Below are 12,989 nucleotides of genomic sequence, written 5' to 3' on the forward strand. Positions count from 1 at the left end.
CTTCATTAATTCATTTCTTTAAATTTGCTGAATATAAACCATGCAGATCCTCGGGTTGTAAAGTGAGTTCAGACCATGAATTGTCTTTTATGCTTACTGACAGTCAACTTGTTTAGCAATATTTTCACGTTGTTGGGGTTTAATTGCCAGCTGAGTTGCTCCATGATCTTAACCGTCAAGGACACCTCTGGTTTTGATGTCCTGATTGTTCCATTATTTTATCTTTTCCAATTTTATTCACATAACTTCATTCTCCGTCGTGGAAATAAAAAAATGCTACATGGATCAAACTTTTTGAGGTTTTGCTTTATTTTTTTTTACATTTAAATGCCACATCGCAGGAACTGAGTGAGAACATTTCTAATGGCTGAGCCTTTCATGGGTGTTCTTCATGGCTATAGCTATACCCTGTGTTCTGTAAAAATAGCAAGGATGATATAATGTAGTTTTCACCATGGTCATGTTGATCGAGTTAATTGGATGCTTGTTATATTCTAAATTTGTGTTTTGTGACCTAAAGATTAAGATTGTTTTGTGTGAGATGAGATATAACATGGAGTAGGTTTTAGTGAGTGATATGTATGATGGGGAGAATTGGATTAACCACTTCTGTTCATCCTGAAGGACTTCTGCACTCTGTATTGGGAATTTGTGTTGGTCAGAGAGCCTAATTTTAAGGATATACCAATGATGGGCTGTCCTGAGTGGGTCATGAATCTTTGATCAGTGGGGACACAAATCCAGGACAGATAGAATTTCAGCAGCTGCGTTGATGTTCACATGACTGTGGCAATGCCAGGGACTGTGGCTTAGCCTACAGATGAGTCAACCATTTCCATATCTAAAATTTGGTAAAAGGGGTTATCTGGTTTCTAAGACGAATGGTCTATCCTTAGGATAGAACATCTCAATTAGATGTTCGGGGTTCCCGGCAACTGGGACTCCCACCGATCCCCATTATTGAGGTAGTGTGAAAGAGTCTTTGTTCACTTGCCATACAAATTGTAGTGGTAGGTGCAGTGTTGCCGCATAGATTAAAGGATTGTCTTATTTTATCTTATCTTAGATTTCAATGGGGCAGTGCTGCAGTACCTACACTTGCTGCTACAGCTTGTACATCGAGCTTGTACATCGAGTGAGTAGCACGTCTTTGCCTCGCTGCCTGGGGTCCATGGTATCCTAAGGATACGCTATGAATCTTAGAAACTGGATAAACCCTTTGAGGACTTTAATTTCTCTTTCAACCAGTTCAATACAATTTTGTGACAAGCTAGCAAAAGCCTGACTGAAATTGAAAACAAGATAGGCTGACATCTAAAATCCAACCACTGGGTGGCCAAGGATAGGTATATATAGGATAGGCATCTCATGACAAACTACCATAAAATCATGTTGTATAAAAAGATACTCATCATATGACACACATGGACATGTTCATCCAAGAGGAAAAGTAAGGAAGTACATGGGAATACGGCTGTTGTGGTTGATTTGCAGTACCTGGCATAGTAGTGGGTGAGTTGTTCTGCTGACTGGTGTGGGAACCAGGGGTGAGAGCCCTATTCATCATACATTGATGGGTCACCAATATTTTCTCCTGACGAACCAGTTCATAACACATTTGTGTTCTGATCCCAACTTAAAGAGGTCGTCAAGTTTAAGAAATTAATATTATTGTTTGTATGATGAAAAGTTAATAATAGAGATGAACGGGTACTACTAGATGTTCGAAGTTAAGATTCGATGCAGAACCAGCGTTGATTGGCAGAATGTTATACATTGCCAATCAACACTGGTTCTTCTCCTACCTTTAGAAGTCTTCTCCCTCCGCAGCGTCCCCACGTCCTCTTCCAGCTCTGAATTCACTCTGTCAGGCATCGGACCTGGGCAGAGCCAACTGTGCATGTCCACTTGTAGTGCGGGCATGCGCAGTCGGCTCTGCCCAGGCTCGATGCCTAGCAGAGTGAATTCAAGGTCGGAAGAGGACGCGGGGACGCTTTACAGGGAGAAGAATCCAGCCTGACCCTCACTCATGAACTTGGTAAGTAGAATTTGATCGAATGTTGCGTACCCCTGAAACGAGCATTTCCCCCCATAGACTATAATGGGGTTCGAAACCCGTTCGAACAGTGAGCGGCTGTTCAAATCGGATTTCAAACCCCGAACATTTTAGTGTTCGCTCATCTCTAGTTAATAACTTAATAACTGTTTGTTACACAAACCATAACTTTTATTTGCTGAAAATAAATTCTGAATAAATTGTGAATATCTTACGAAATATTCCAAAAAGAGTACAAAAAATGTTATGAAAGATCATTTTTAGTTGACTTGCGCCTTCACATGGTATCTTTGTCTTAGTCGCACACGTTGCCTCCTGCTCAGTATTTGACTATTCAGATGTAGTGACCTTGTACATCAGGCTTTTGTTACATAGTTTATATCACTTCTTTTGCTTTCCCTACAGCGGATGGCTGCATTGACTGGTCCGTGGATCTAAACACCTACATGTCACTGGCAGGAGAACCCGTGCGAGTAAAATGTGCGCTGTTCTACAGCTATATCAGGACTAACTACACCATGGCTCAGAGTGCGGGACTCCGGCTCATGTGGTACAAGACCAAAGGGGATTTGGAAGAACCAATTTTATTTTCTGTGGCTAGGATGAGCAAAGACGATGACTCTCTATGGATACATTCAGCTGAGGTACAAGACAGTGGATTCTACACGTGTGTTCTAAGGTAAATAAGATTTTATTGCAACATATTGAATAATGTAAATCTGTTCCTAAGATATAGAGAGAGATGGAGTGAAGTAAACTAATATACAGTACTCATAGTATATAAGATTAGTTATACAATAGGTGTAATACTACATTGACTTTTTACAATACGAAATCTGTATCTTCATACATTTGTCTCCAATATACCTGTAATACATTGCATAATATACTAAGGGGCATTCTCGAGATGGGCAGAAAGAACCATACCGCTGAACCTCACAAGATTTGTTCCAGTTCATTTTGGGTCGAACTTGTTTGGAACGAAACAGAAGTGGTATTATTATATTTTGGGGTCTCTTCAGCTCCTGGAGTATAGTAAGTGCAGGCCCATGGGAGTGAGTAGACATAAGAAACTGTTATACACACCTCATCTCTCCTGGGCATCCTTATAGTGTTCCTGCATCTTCTTCCAGCCTCTAGGTGATGTCACATGGCCCAAGATCACCGCTGATGCCTGTTATTGGGCATGTGGTGTGCCCCAATGTCATGACACTGGGACAAAGCGTCATAATGTCAGCAAGTCCCACTTAACCACTGAGGCCTAAGATTGGGTATAATAGTGTTTCATGGTCAAGACAAACTTTTGGAAAATTTGGGTCAAATTTGGTTCAATCTGAATTGGTTTGCTGAACCCTAGTGCATTCTAATTAAAAAAATAAACTTGTTTTATGAGTGGGGGAACTAAAATGCATTAAAAGTTGCCTACTTGGTCTGCAAAATATCAAAGAAAGCATAGATATGAAGGGTGATCATGGTTATATAATGGAAATCTGGAGTGAAGAGAAGCAGGTATTGATTTGGGTGAAGACTAACCAGTGATAGTGAATCATTGTATAGAAATAAAGAGAAAAGCCAGAATTCCTGAGATCTTCAGAAAACCGAGCCTTTATTAGTTAGGCTATTTCTAAGGGCAGTCTCAGCTCTAAATGCATCAGAGTGGCTACGTACGTGTGTTTTTTACAGGCTCCATTTTAAGAAGATCCCAGAATTGCCGGATTTTCTCTCCATTAACATGTCTGTCTCCGACACCTCCATGTACCAGTGGATCAAGCCAGGTTTCTTAAGTTTCCGCCTGTGGTCAGCTGGATGTGAGCGGATCCACCCAAGGTTTTATGAATCAGGGTATGACCTAGCTTCTTATAGCAATATATTACTGTAAAAGCATATGGTCCTCTCACATACTTACCATTCAGGAGGCCTTTCCATATCCGGGTAGCAGGGTCATAGATACTGTGGCAAAGCAAAATGGAGTGGGAAGAAAACTATGTTATTGGACTGTATGTTACAAGATTGCCTACATAAAAAGTTGAGTAATTTTTGAATAGTTTGCTTTGCTTTATTTCTGTATTGCAATGTATTGTAGTGCACTGTATTACACTGCAGTGCGTTGTGGTAGATCTGATGACAGCTACACAGTAAGGCTACATTCACATACAGGAAACTTGGTCTGTGAGGGGGATTTATTTCCAGGATTAGTGTGACGATATCCCCTCAACCCTGTCTAAGCCTCTCACCTCTGCCAGATCAGTCCTCTCTGCGTCAAGCTGATGAGATGCAAATACATTGAAACAGCTGTCCATGGCTGAGAGACTGTATCTGGTAAAATCCCAACATCATTGCAAACAAAGGCCTCTGAGAAGGTCGGCATGATGTTAAAGGGATCGCCCTCTATTGGATGGCTTGACTGAGACTCTGTCTTCTTAATTACATCATGGAAGATAGACTTGCACATTCTCAGTCAGCGCCCTCTATTGGTGTGCATACTTGAGGCACTGGCATCCTAATTATATCATGGAAGTCAGATTTGCATATTCTTCCCATGTTCCTTTGCACAGTGGAGCGCTCATGGCTTAATAAGACTCCACACACCTTAATGGTGGTTCTCTCCCTAAGGAGTGACGATATCCCCTCAATAGTGTGTGAATAGTCATCGTGCATTACGATCCTAGGCTGAAATCCACCTTCTGTCCCTTCTTTATTCTTTTCTGGGATTCTTTATTGGTAATAGAAATCCTGTGACTTCTTGTTACTGTGAGTATGGGTGGGTGGGCTCCTTTATAATACAGAGAAGCTGATGCTGGAGGAGGAATACTTAAGTAGTTATATCTCAGGCATTAGAACACCAAGTACAGAGTTATTTGGGTCATATGAAAGATGAGATTCTCAGTTGTTATATGCAGTTAGGTTTTAGGATACGGAATATCGGGATATGCAGTCAGAAGATGAGTTCTATATACATACATATAGCTCCTATATTCCAGTAGTGTTTTCTTCAGGTGATATTGCACCATTTTACTCTATTGCAGGGTGAACTATGCTATATCAAAAATTTGGGAGTAGAGATGAGCGATTGGTTTTGAGCAAGCTACATTTGCTACGATTTTTCCAAAAAACATGGATTGGACTGAACCCAAGATTTGTAGGGTTCACCACCAACAAATTATTATTATAGTCTGGGATCTGTCATAAGTGGAAGACGAGGGAGGGCAGAAACCAAACCAAACCAAACCAATGTGATGTCCAGTCATCTTTCACGACATCTTCTGGCCTCCTTACTGACGTCATTGTTGTCTAGGTACTGCGGAGGTCTGAGTTTGGGCGCAGTGTGGTCTGAACTCTAGAGAAGCGAGGACAGGGAAGTGTCAATCTTCTTTTCTTGTCTGCGCCTTCCATGACCTTCCACTTATTATATTCTCTGGTCTCCAGAGACAGTTGGTGCGGGTCCCAGAGGTGGCACCTGCATCTATCAGACTTTTCAAGCCCATCCTGTGGGTTAAATCCCAATCTGAGCACTTTGTATTATGTGATCCTTTTCTAATGATATGCTGCAGCTGTGGGAGATTGAAGCGATATGAGCGAGTAACTCGCTGTAAGTAGTGCTTAGCACATAATCAGGAGGTGATTGTGCGTCTCGGTCAGATGTTGTTCTATGTGAAAACCCATGTGTTTTATAATATACTTATCTGATAACTGATGCCTGAGCTAACCCTCATGTCAAGTACATGAACACGGAAATGAAAGGGCTCTAGTGTTTCGGAATAGAAATCTGTCCATTTTAATCATATGAAAATAACGTTTTACGAATAATAATCCTTATTTCCTTTGTAAGCCTTTAACCTCGTAGCTTTAACATAAGCTCAGATTTACAATACCGGCTTGAACCAGACATAGAAAAGTCACAAATGAAGCTTTGAAAGAGCACAAACATTGAAAAAAACTAGTAAAATGTGTATAGAAGAATGATTTTAGGTCTAGACAATAGTCCAGCCCCAACAACGGTTTTTATACTGATGACCTACCTACAGGATAGGTCATGAGTATCTGATAGGTGGGTGGTCCAATATCCAGACCCCACATTGTTAGGCGGATCCAGTTGCCTCTGGGTGTCAGAAGATAATGATGGGGATGGGACTGGGAGCAACTCTGCTTGTACTCAAGTAATAGGCACAGGGGTGCAGTAACCCAGTGCTATTGAATAGGAGCAGAGCTTTTGATGTCCCTGTCCTCAACAGTAGCTTGCTAGGGTTGAGCGATCAGGATTAGAGATGAGCGAGTACTGTTCGGATCAGCCAATCCAAACAGCACGCTCCATAGAAATGAATGGATGCACCTGGTACTTCCGCTTTGACGTCGGACGGCCGCTTAACCCCCCGCGTGTTGGCTACGTCCATTCATTTCTATGCGAGCGTGCTGTTCAGATCGGCTGATCCGAACAGTACTCGCTCATCTCTAATCGGGATCAGAAAAAATCGGATCCCGATCGGCGATCGAGTAAATTTCACTATCGTGATCCGATTCCAATCCCACCTAAAAAAGATAAGGAATGGAATTCAGATCCTGATCGCTCAACCGTTACCTGCAACTTAACTGTAATTTACCTGCACAGAGCCGCTGCCACTCCCCAGAGCTCCAGGCCGTTGTTCTCTGTCCTCTCATTCACACGCCAGCAGAGTGCTGTGCACGCCCCCACCTTCATAGGCTAGTGTTACTGATGCTGGGAGTAGGCGGGGCTTGTTGTGGCTTAGGAGAGTTGTGGGCGGGTACACGTGAGTGATTCTCTAGGGAGGCAGGGATGCATACAGTGCTCTGCCGGCGTCTGAATGAGAGAGGAGAGAAACAGACAGAGAACAACGGCTCGGAGCTCCAGGAAGCGGCGTACACACCGGGAGGGGAGGCAGCAGTGGTTCTGTGCAGGTAACTGGACAGCAGGGGAGACTAAGATTTTTTAATAACTAAACAGCGTGGAGTCCAAAAAGCCTTCAATTTTTGGACTCCACGCTGTGTAGTTAATAGGATCATTTTTAAAATCCGATTTTCGATCATTAGCAAATCCCATTGACTTGCATTAGGATCGGAATTGGGATTGGAAATCGGATTTTAAAAACGATCCTGAAATCTCAAGATTGGCTCGACCCTATAGCTTGAGTCACTGGAAGCCACGTCAGCTCACCAATGTGCTTCTGGGTCTCGGATTGAAGGCAGCCAGATCAGCTGATCATCAATATCTCATCAATATCTGATATACAAATCTATCCATTGGATAGATCATGAGTATATGAAAATATTGTTGAGGCTGGAAAACCAGACATTGTTTTTTGTTGCAGATTTTAGGTTGTTTTTGAACCAAAAGCAGGAGTGTATATAACAGAAGAGAGAAGTACATGGGTATGTTCACACGGTGGAGTGTGGTGCAGATTTTGAGCTGGATTCTGCCTCAAAAGCAGCACCTATTTGATACTTGTTTACATTGTTTTCAAAGGGAGGCAGAGATTGGAGCAGGACGCTGAAAAAAAATAAGCGTCCTGCTTGATCTTACCATTTGACCAAAAACTCACGGGACTTATCAACAACTAAAGGCCAATCCATTTGTATAACGGGCCAGATGAAGCCCTTAACGGCACAAAACGGCCATTGCTCCAGTACTGGACGCTTCTCCTTCTCTATTGCCTCTGTTTTTATTGCAATGAGTGAATAAAGCCTGAAGTTTTCAGGACGCCAGTGAGTGCTATTCCTTACTTCTTTCTTATACTCCGTCTTTGTTGACATATTGCATTATTCCTTTGGATGTGAGCACCATTGGGGGCTCTTATAGTTACCCCTGTCTATCAGCTAGGAGTGGAATGATTTATGGTGTGATCACTTGCTCTCTTTTGTTGCCATTCTTCAGATGTTCCAACCTCCAGGTATCACATGAGATAGCGCTCACTATATAGTTCTCTCTCTCGCTTTCTCCATACACATGGACCGCCAGCCCAGTCAAGCTATAAGCTTCAATATCCATTAGATGGTTGTCCTGTTGTGGATATGTAGATTCACCCATTACACAATGAGTAGAGATTTTTTAACTTTAACACTGCTATATCTGCTTATCGTAAACTTATCTATTGGATACTTTTATAATTTCCCTTCAAGATGAACCTGCGTTCTAAAACGTCTCCATTTCAGCTTCGTACCTCCTTAATACCCCATAAGGATGATCTTAAAATTTGACATCGGAGTAGTTAGACTTTTTTCAACACCATATTATCTTTAGTGTGAAAATAGTTATGAGAATAATATTGTTAATGATTTATTAGTGACTCATTAACTGGGCCATTTGATCTCCAAACATCATCATAAAGTAATTACTGCTGTAAATTCTGCTTCAGTACCCAAAAGAACAGGATCTGGCTGCTTGTTAGATTATTTATTGTAGTCATTCTTCTAGTCTGCCAAATTATATAACTTCAGTAGACGCAGCCCTGACAATAGATTATTAATGCCTTGTCAATACCAATGTATCTTGCCATGTGCAGTGGTTTATAATAAAAAAAATTAAGAAAAAACAGACCGAATACTTATGACAAATCAGATGCATTTCATACAGGGCTCTGAATCATTGTATTTCTTATTTGTTACGCTGAACAGTTTCATATCCTTAAAGGTTTTGCCATACTAAAGTATTGATTAGAGATGAGCGAACACTAAAATGTTCGAGGTTCGAAATTCGATTCGAACAGCCGCTCAATGTTCGTGTGTTCGAACGGGTTTCGAACCCCATTATAGTCTATGGGGAACAGATACTCGTTAAGGGGGAAACCCAAATCCGTGTCTGGAGGGTCACCAAGTCCACTATGACACCCCAGGAAATGATGCCAACACCTCTGGAATGACACTGGGACAGCAGGGGAAGCATGTCTGGGGGCATCTAACACACCAAAGACCCTCTATTACCCCAACATCACAGCCTAACAACTACACACTTTACACACTCAATACCACCTCTCTGACAGTAGGAAAACACCTTGAAACATGTGTATTTGGCACTTGCAGTGAGGAGAGCTTGTCACCAGCAGTGAATTTGGCCCTTGTAGTAAGTTGAGGTTGGCACCAACATTTGTTTTGAAAATCAGGGTGGATTGAGCCTCTAACCAGCAGAGTTTGGGCAAATTCATGGTGGAGGGAGCCTCTAAAAACCCCAGTTTGGACCAATTCATGGTGGAGGGAGACTCTAAAAACCCCAGTTTGGACCAATTCATGGTGGAGGGAGACTCTAAAAACCCCAGTTTGGACCAATTCATGGTGGAGGGAGCCTCTAAAAACCCCAGTTTGGACCAATTCATGGTGGAGGGAGCCTCTAACCAGCCCAGTTTGGACCAATTAATGGTGGAGGGAGCCTCTAAACAGCCAAGTTTTGGGAAATTCATGGTGGAGGGAGCCTCTAACCAGCCCAGTTTGGACCAATTCATGGTGGAGGGAGCCTCTAAACAGCCCAGTTTGGGCAAATTCATGGTGGAGGGAGCCTCTAACCAGCCCAGTTTGGACCAATTAATGGTGGAGGGAGCCTCTAACCAGCCCAGTTTGGACCAATTAATGGTGGAGGGAGCCTCTAACCACCCCAGTTTGGGCAAATTCATGGTGGAGGGAGCCTCTAACCAGCCCAGTTTGGACCAATTAATGGTGGAGGGAGCCTCTAAACAGCCCAGTTTGGGCAAATTCATGGTGGAGGGAGCCTCTAAACAGCCAAGTTTGGACCAATTAATGGTGGAGGGAGCCTCTAAACAGCCCAGTTTGGGCAAATTCATGGTGGAGGGAGCCTCTAAAAAACCCAGTTTGGACCAATTCATGGTGGAGGGAGCCTCTAATTAGCCCAGTTTGGACCAATTAATTGTGGAGGGAGCCTCTAACCAGCCCAGTTTGGACCAATTAATGGTGGAGGGAGCCTCTAAAAAACCCAGTTTGGACCAATTCATGGTGGAGGGAGCCTCTAATTAGCCCAGTTTGGACCAATTAATTGTGGAGGGAGCCTCTAACCAGCCCAGTTTGGACCAATTAATGGTGGAGGGAGCCTCTAACCACCCCAGTTTGGACCAATTCATGGTGGAGGGAGCCTCTAACCACCCCAGTTTGGACCAATTCATGGTGGAGGGAGCCTCTAAACAGCCCAGTTTGGGCAAATTCATGGTGGAGGGAGCCTCTAACCAGCCCAGTTTGGACCAATTAATGGTGGAGGGAGCCTCTAAACAGCCCAGTTTGGGCAAATTCATGGTGGAGGGAGCCTCTAACCAGCCCAGTTTGGACCAATTAATGGTGGAGGGAGCCTCTAAACAGCCAAGTTTTGGGAAATTCATGGTGGAGGGAGCCTCTAACCAGCCCAGTTTGGACCAATTAATGGTGGAGGGAGCCTCTAACCACCCCAGTTTGGGCAAATTCATGGTGGAGGGAGCCTCTAACCAGCCCAGTTTGGACCAATTAATGGTGGAGGGAGCCTCTAAACAGCCCAGTTTGGGCAAATTCATGGTGGAGGGAGCCTCTAAAAAACCCAGTTTGGACCAATTCATGGTGGAGGGAGCCTCTAATTAGCCCAGTTTGGACCAATTAATTGTGGAGGGAGCCTCTAACCAGCCCAGTTTGGGCAAATTCATGGTGGAGGGAGCCTCTAAAAAACCCAGTTTGGACCAATTCATGGTGGAGGGAGCCTCTAATTAGCCCAGTTTGGACCAATTAATTGTGGAGGGAGCCTCTAACCAGCCCAGTTTGGACCAATTAATGGTGGAGGGAGCCTCTAACCACCCCAGTTTGGGCAAATTCATGGTGGAGGGAGCCTCTAACCAGCCCAGTTTGGACCAATTAATGGTGGAGGGAGCCTCTAACCAGCCCAGTTTGGACCAATTAATGGTGGAGGGAGCCTCTAACCACCCCAGTTTGGACCAATTCATGGTGGAGGGAGCCTCTAACCAGCCCAGTTTGGACCAATTCATGGTGGAGGGAGCCTCTAAACAGCCCAGTTTGGGCAAATTCATGGTGGAGGGAGCCTCTAAAAAACCCAGTTTGGACCAATTCATGGTGGAGGGAGCCTCTAATTAGCCCAGTTTGGACCAATTAATTGTGGAGGGAGCCTCTAACCAGCCCAGTTTGGACCAATTAATGGTGGAGGGAGCCTCTAAAAAACCCAGTTTGGACCAATTCATGGTGGAGGGAGCCTCTAAACAGCCCAGTTTGGGCAAATTCATGGTGGAGGGAGCCTCTAACCAGCCCAGTTTGGACCAATTAATGGTGGAGGGAGCCTCTAAACAGCCAAGTTTTGGGAAATTCATGGTGGAGGGAGCCTCTAACCAGCCCAGTTTGGACCAATTAATGGTGGAGGGAGCCTCTAACCAGCCCAGTTTGGACCAATTAATGGTGGAGGGAGCCTCTAACCAGCCCAGTTTGGACCAATTAATGGTGGAGGGAGCCTCTAAACAGCCAAGTTTTGGGAAATTCATGGTGGAGGGAGCCTCTAACCAGCCCAGTTTGGACCAATTCATGGTGGAGGGAGCCTCTAAACAGCCCAGTTTGGGCAAATTCATGGTGGAGGGAGCCTCTAAAAAACCCAGTTTGGACCAATTCATGGTGGAGGGAGCCTCTAATTAGCCCAGTTTGGACCAATTAATTGTGGAGGGAGCCTCTAACCAGCCCAGTTTGGACCAATTAATGGTGGAGGGAGCCTCTAACCACCCCAGTTTGGGCAAATTCATGGTGGAGGGAGCCTCTAACCAGCCCAGTTTGGACCAATTAATGGTGGAGGGAGCCTCTAACCACCCCAGTTTGGACCAATTCATGGTGGAGGGAGCCTCTAACCACCCCAGTTTGGACCAATTCATGGTGGAGGGAGCCTCTAAACAGCCCAGTTTGGGCAAATTCATGGTGGAGGGAGCCTCTAACCAGCCCAGTTTGGACCAATTAATGGTGGAGGGAGCCTCTAAACAGCCCAGTTTGGGCAAATTCATGGTGGAGGGAGCCTCTAACCAGCCCAGTTTGGACCAATTAATGGTGGAGGGAGCCTCTAAACAGCCAAGTTTTGGGAAATTCATGGTGGAGGGAGCCTCTAACCAGCCCAGTTTGGACCAATTAATGGTGGAGGGAGCCTCTAACCACCCCAGTTTGGGCAAATTCATGGTGGAGGGAGCCTCTAACCAGCCCAGTTTGGACCAATTAATGGTGGAGGGAGCCTCTAAACAGCCCAGTTTGGGCAAATTCATGGTGGAGGGAGCCTCTAAACAGCCAAGTTTTGGGAAATTCATGGTGGAGGGAGCCTCTAACCAGCCCAGTTTGGACCAATTCATGGTGGAGGGAGCCTCTAAACAGCCCAGTTTGGGCAAATTCATGGTGGAGGGAGCCTCTAAAAAACCCAGTTTGGACCAATTCATGGTGGAGGGAGCCTCTAAACAGCCCAGTTTGGGCAAATTCATGGTGGAGGGAGCCTCTAACCAGCAGAGTTGGGGGAAATCAGGGTGGAGGGAGCCTAGTATTAGCAGAATTGTGCAACGCTTATGGTGGATGAGTATGAGGATGCGGAGGAATTGGAGAGGTTGAGTACAGACATGGAGTTTCATGTTGGGGTGCTTTACACAGGTGGGCACAAAAATGACGGCTCTACCCAGTGGTGGTTCATTTTTATCAAAGTGAGCCGGTCGGCACTCTCAGCTGACAGACGGGTGCGCTTGTCAGTGATGATGCCACCGGCTGCACTGAACACCCTCTCAGATAGGACGCTGGCGGCAGGACAGGACAGCACCTCCAAGGCATATAGGGCAAGTTCAAGCCACAGGTCCAACTTCGACACCCAATACGTGTAGGGCGCAGAGGGGTCGGAGAGGACAGGGCTGTGGTCGGAAAGGTATTCCCGCAACATGCGCCTATACTTCTCACGCCTGGTGACACTAGGACCCTCCGTGGCGGCACTTTGGCGAGG

General features: G+C 44.7%; 1 protein-coding gene across 2 annotated transcripts in view; it reads left to right on the forward strand.

The window, feature by feature from the left end:
• The window catches only part of IL1RAPL2 (interleukin 1 receptor accessory protein like 2), a 559,437-nt gene that overhangs the window by 263,810 nt on the left and 282,638 nt on the right, over positions 1 to 12,989 (forward strand). For both annotated transcript variants that reach the window (XM_075259056.1, XM_075259057.1), the window contains exon 3: positions 2,462 to 2,735. In XM_075259056.1, the coding sequence (XP_075115157.1) occupies positions 2,462 to 2,735 (274 nt within the window). The remainder of the gene's footprint in view (positions 1 to 2,461; positions 2,736 to 12,989) is intronic.

Source organism: Leptodactylus fuscus, chromosome 11 (assembly GCF_031893055.1).
Source record: "Leptodactylus fuscus isolate aLepFus1 chromosome 11, aLepFus1.hap2, whole genome shotgun sequence".
In the NCBI taxonomy this organism is placed as follows: domain Eukaryota; kingdom Metazoa; phylum Chordata; class Amphibia; order Anura; family Leptodactylidae; genus Leptodactylus; species Leptodactylus fuscus.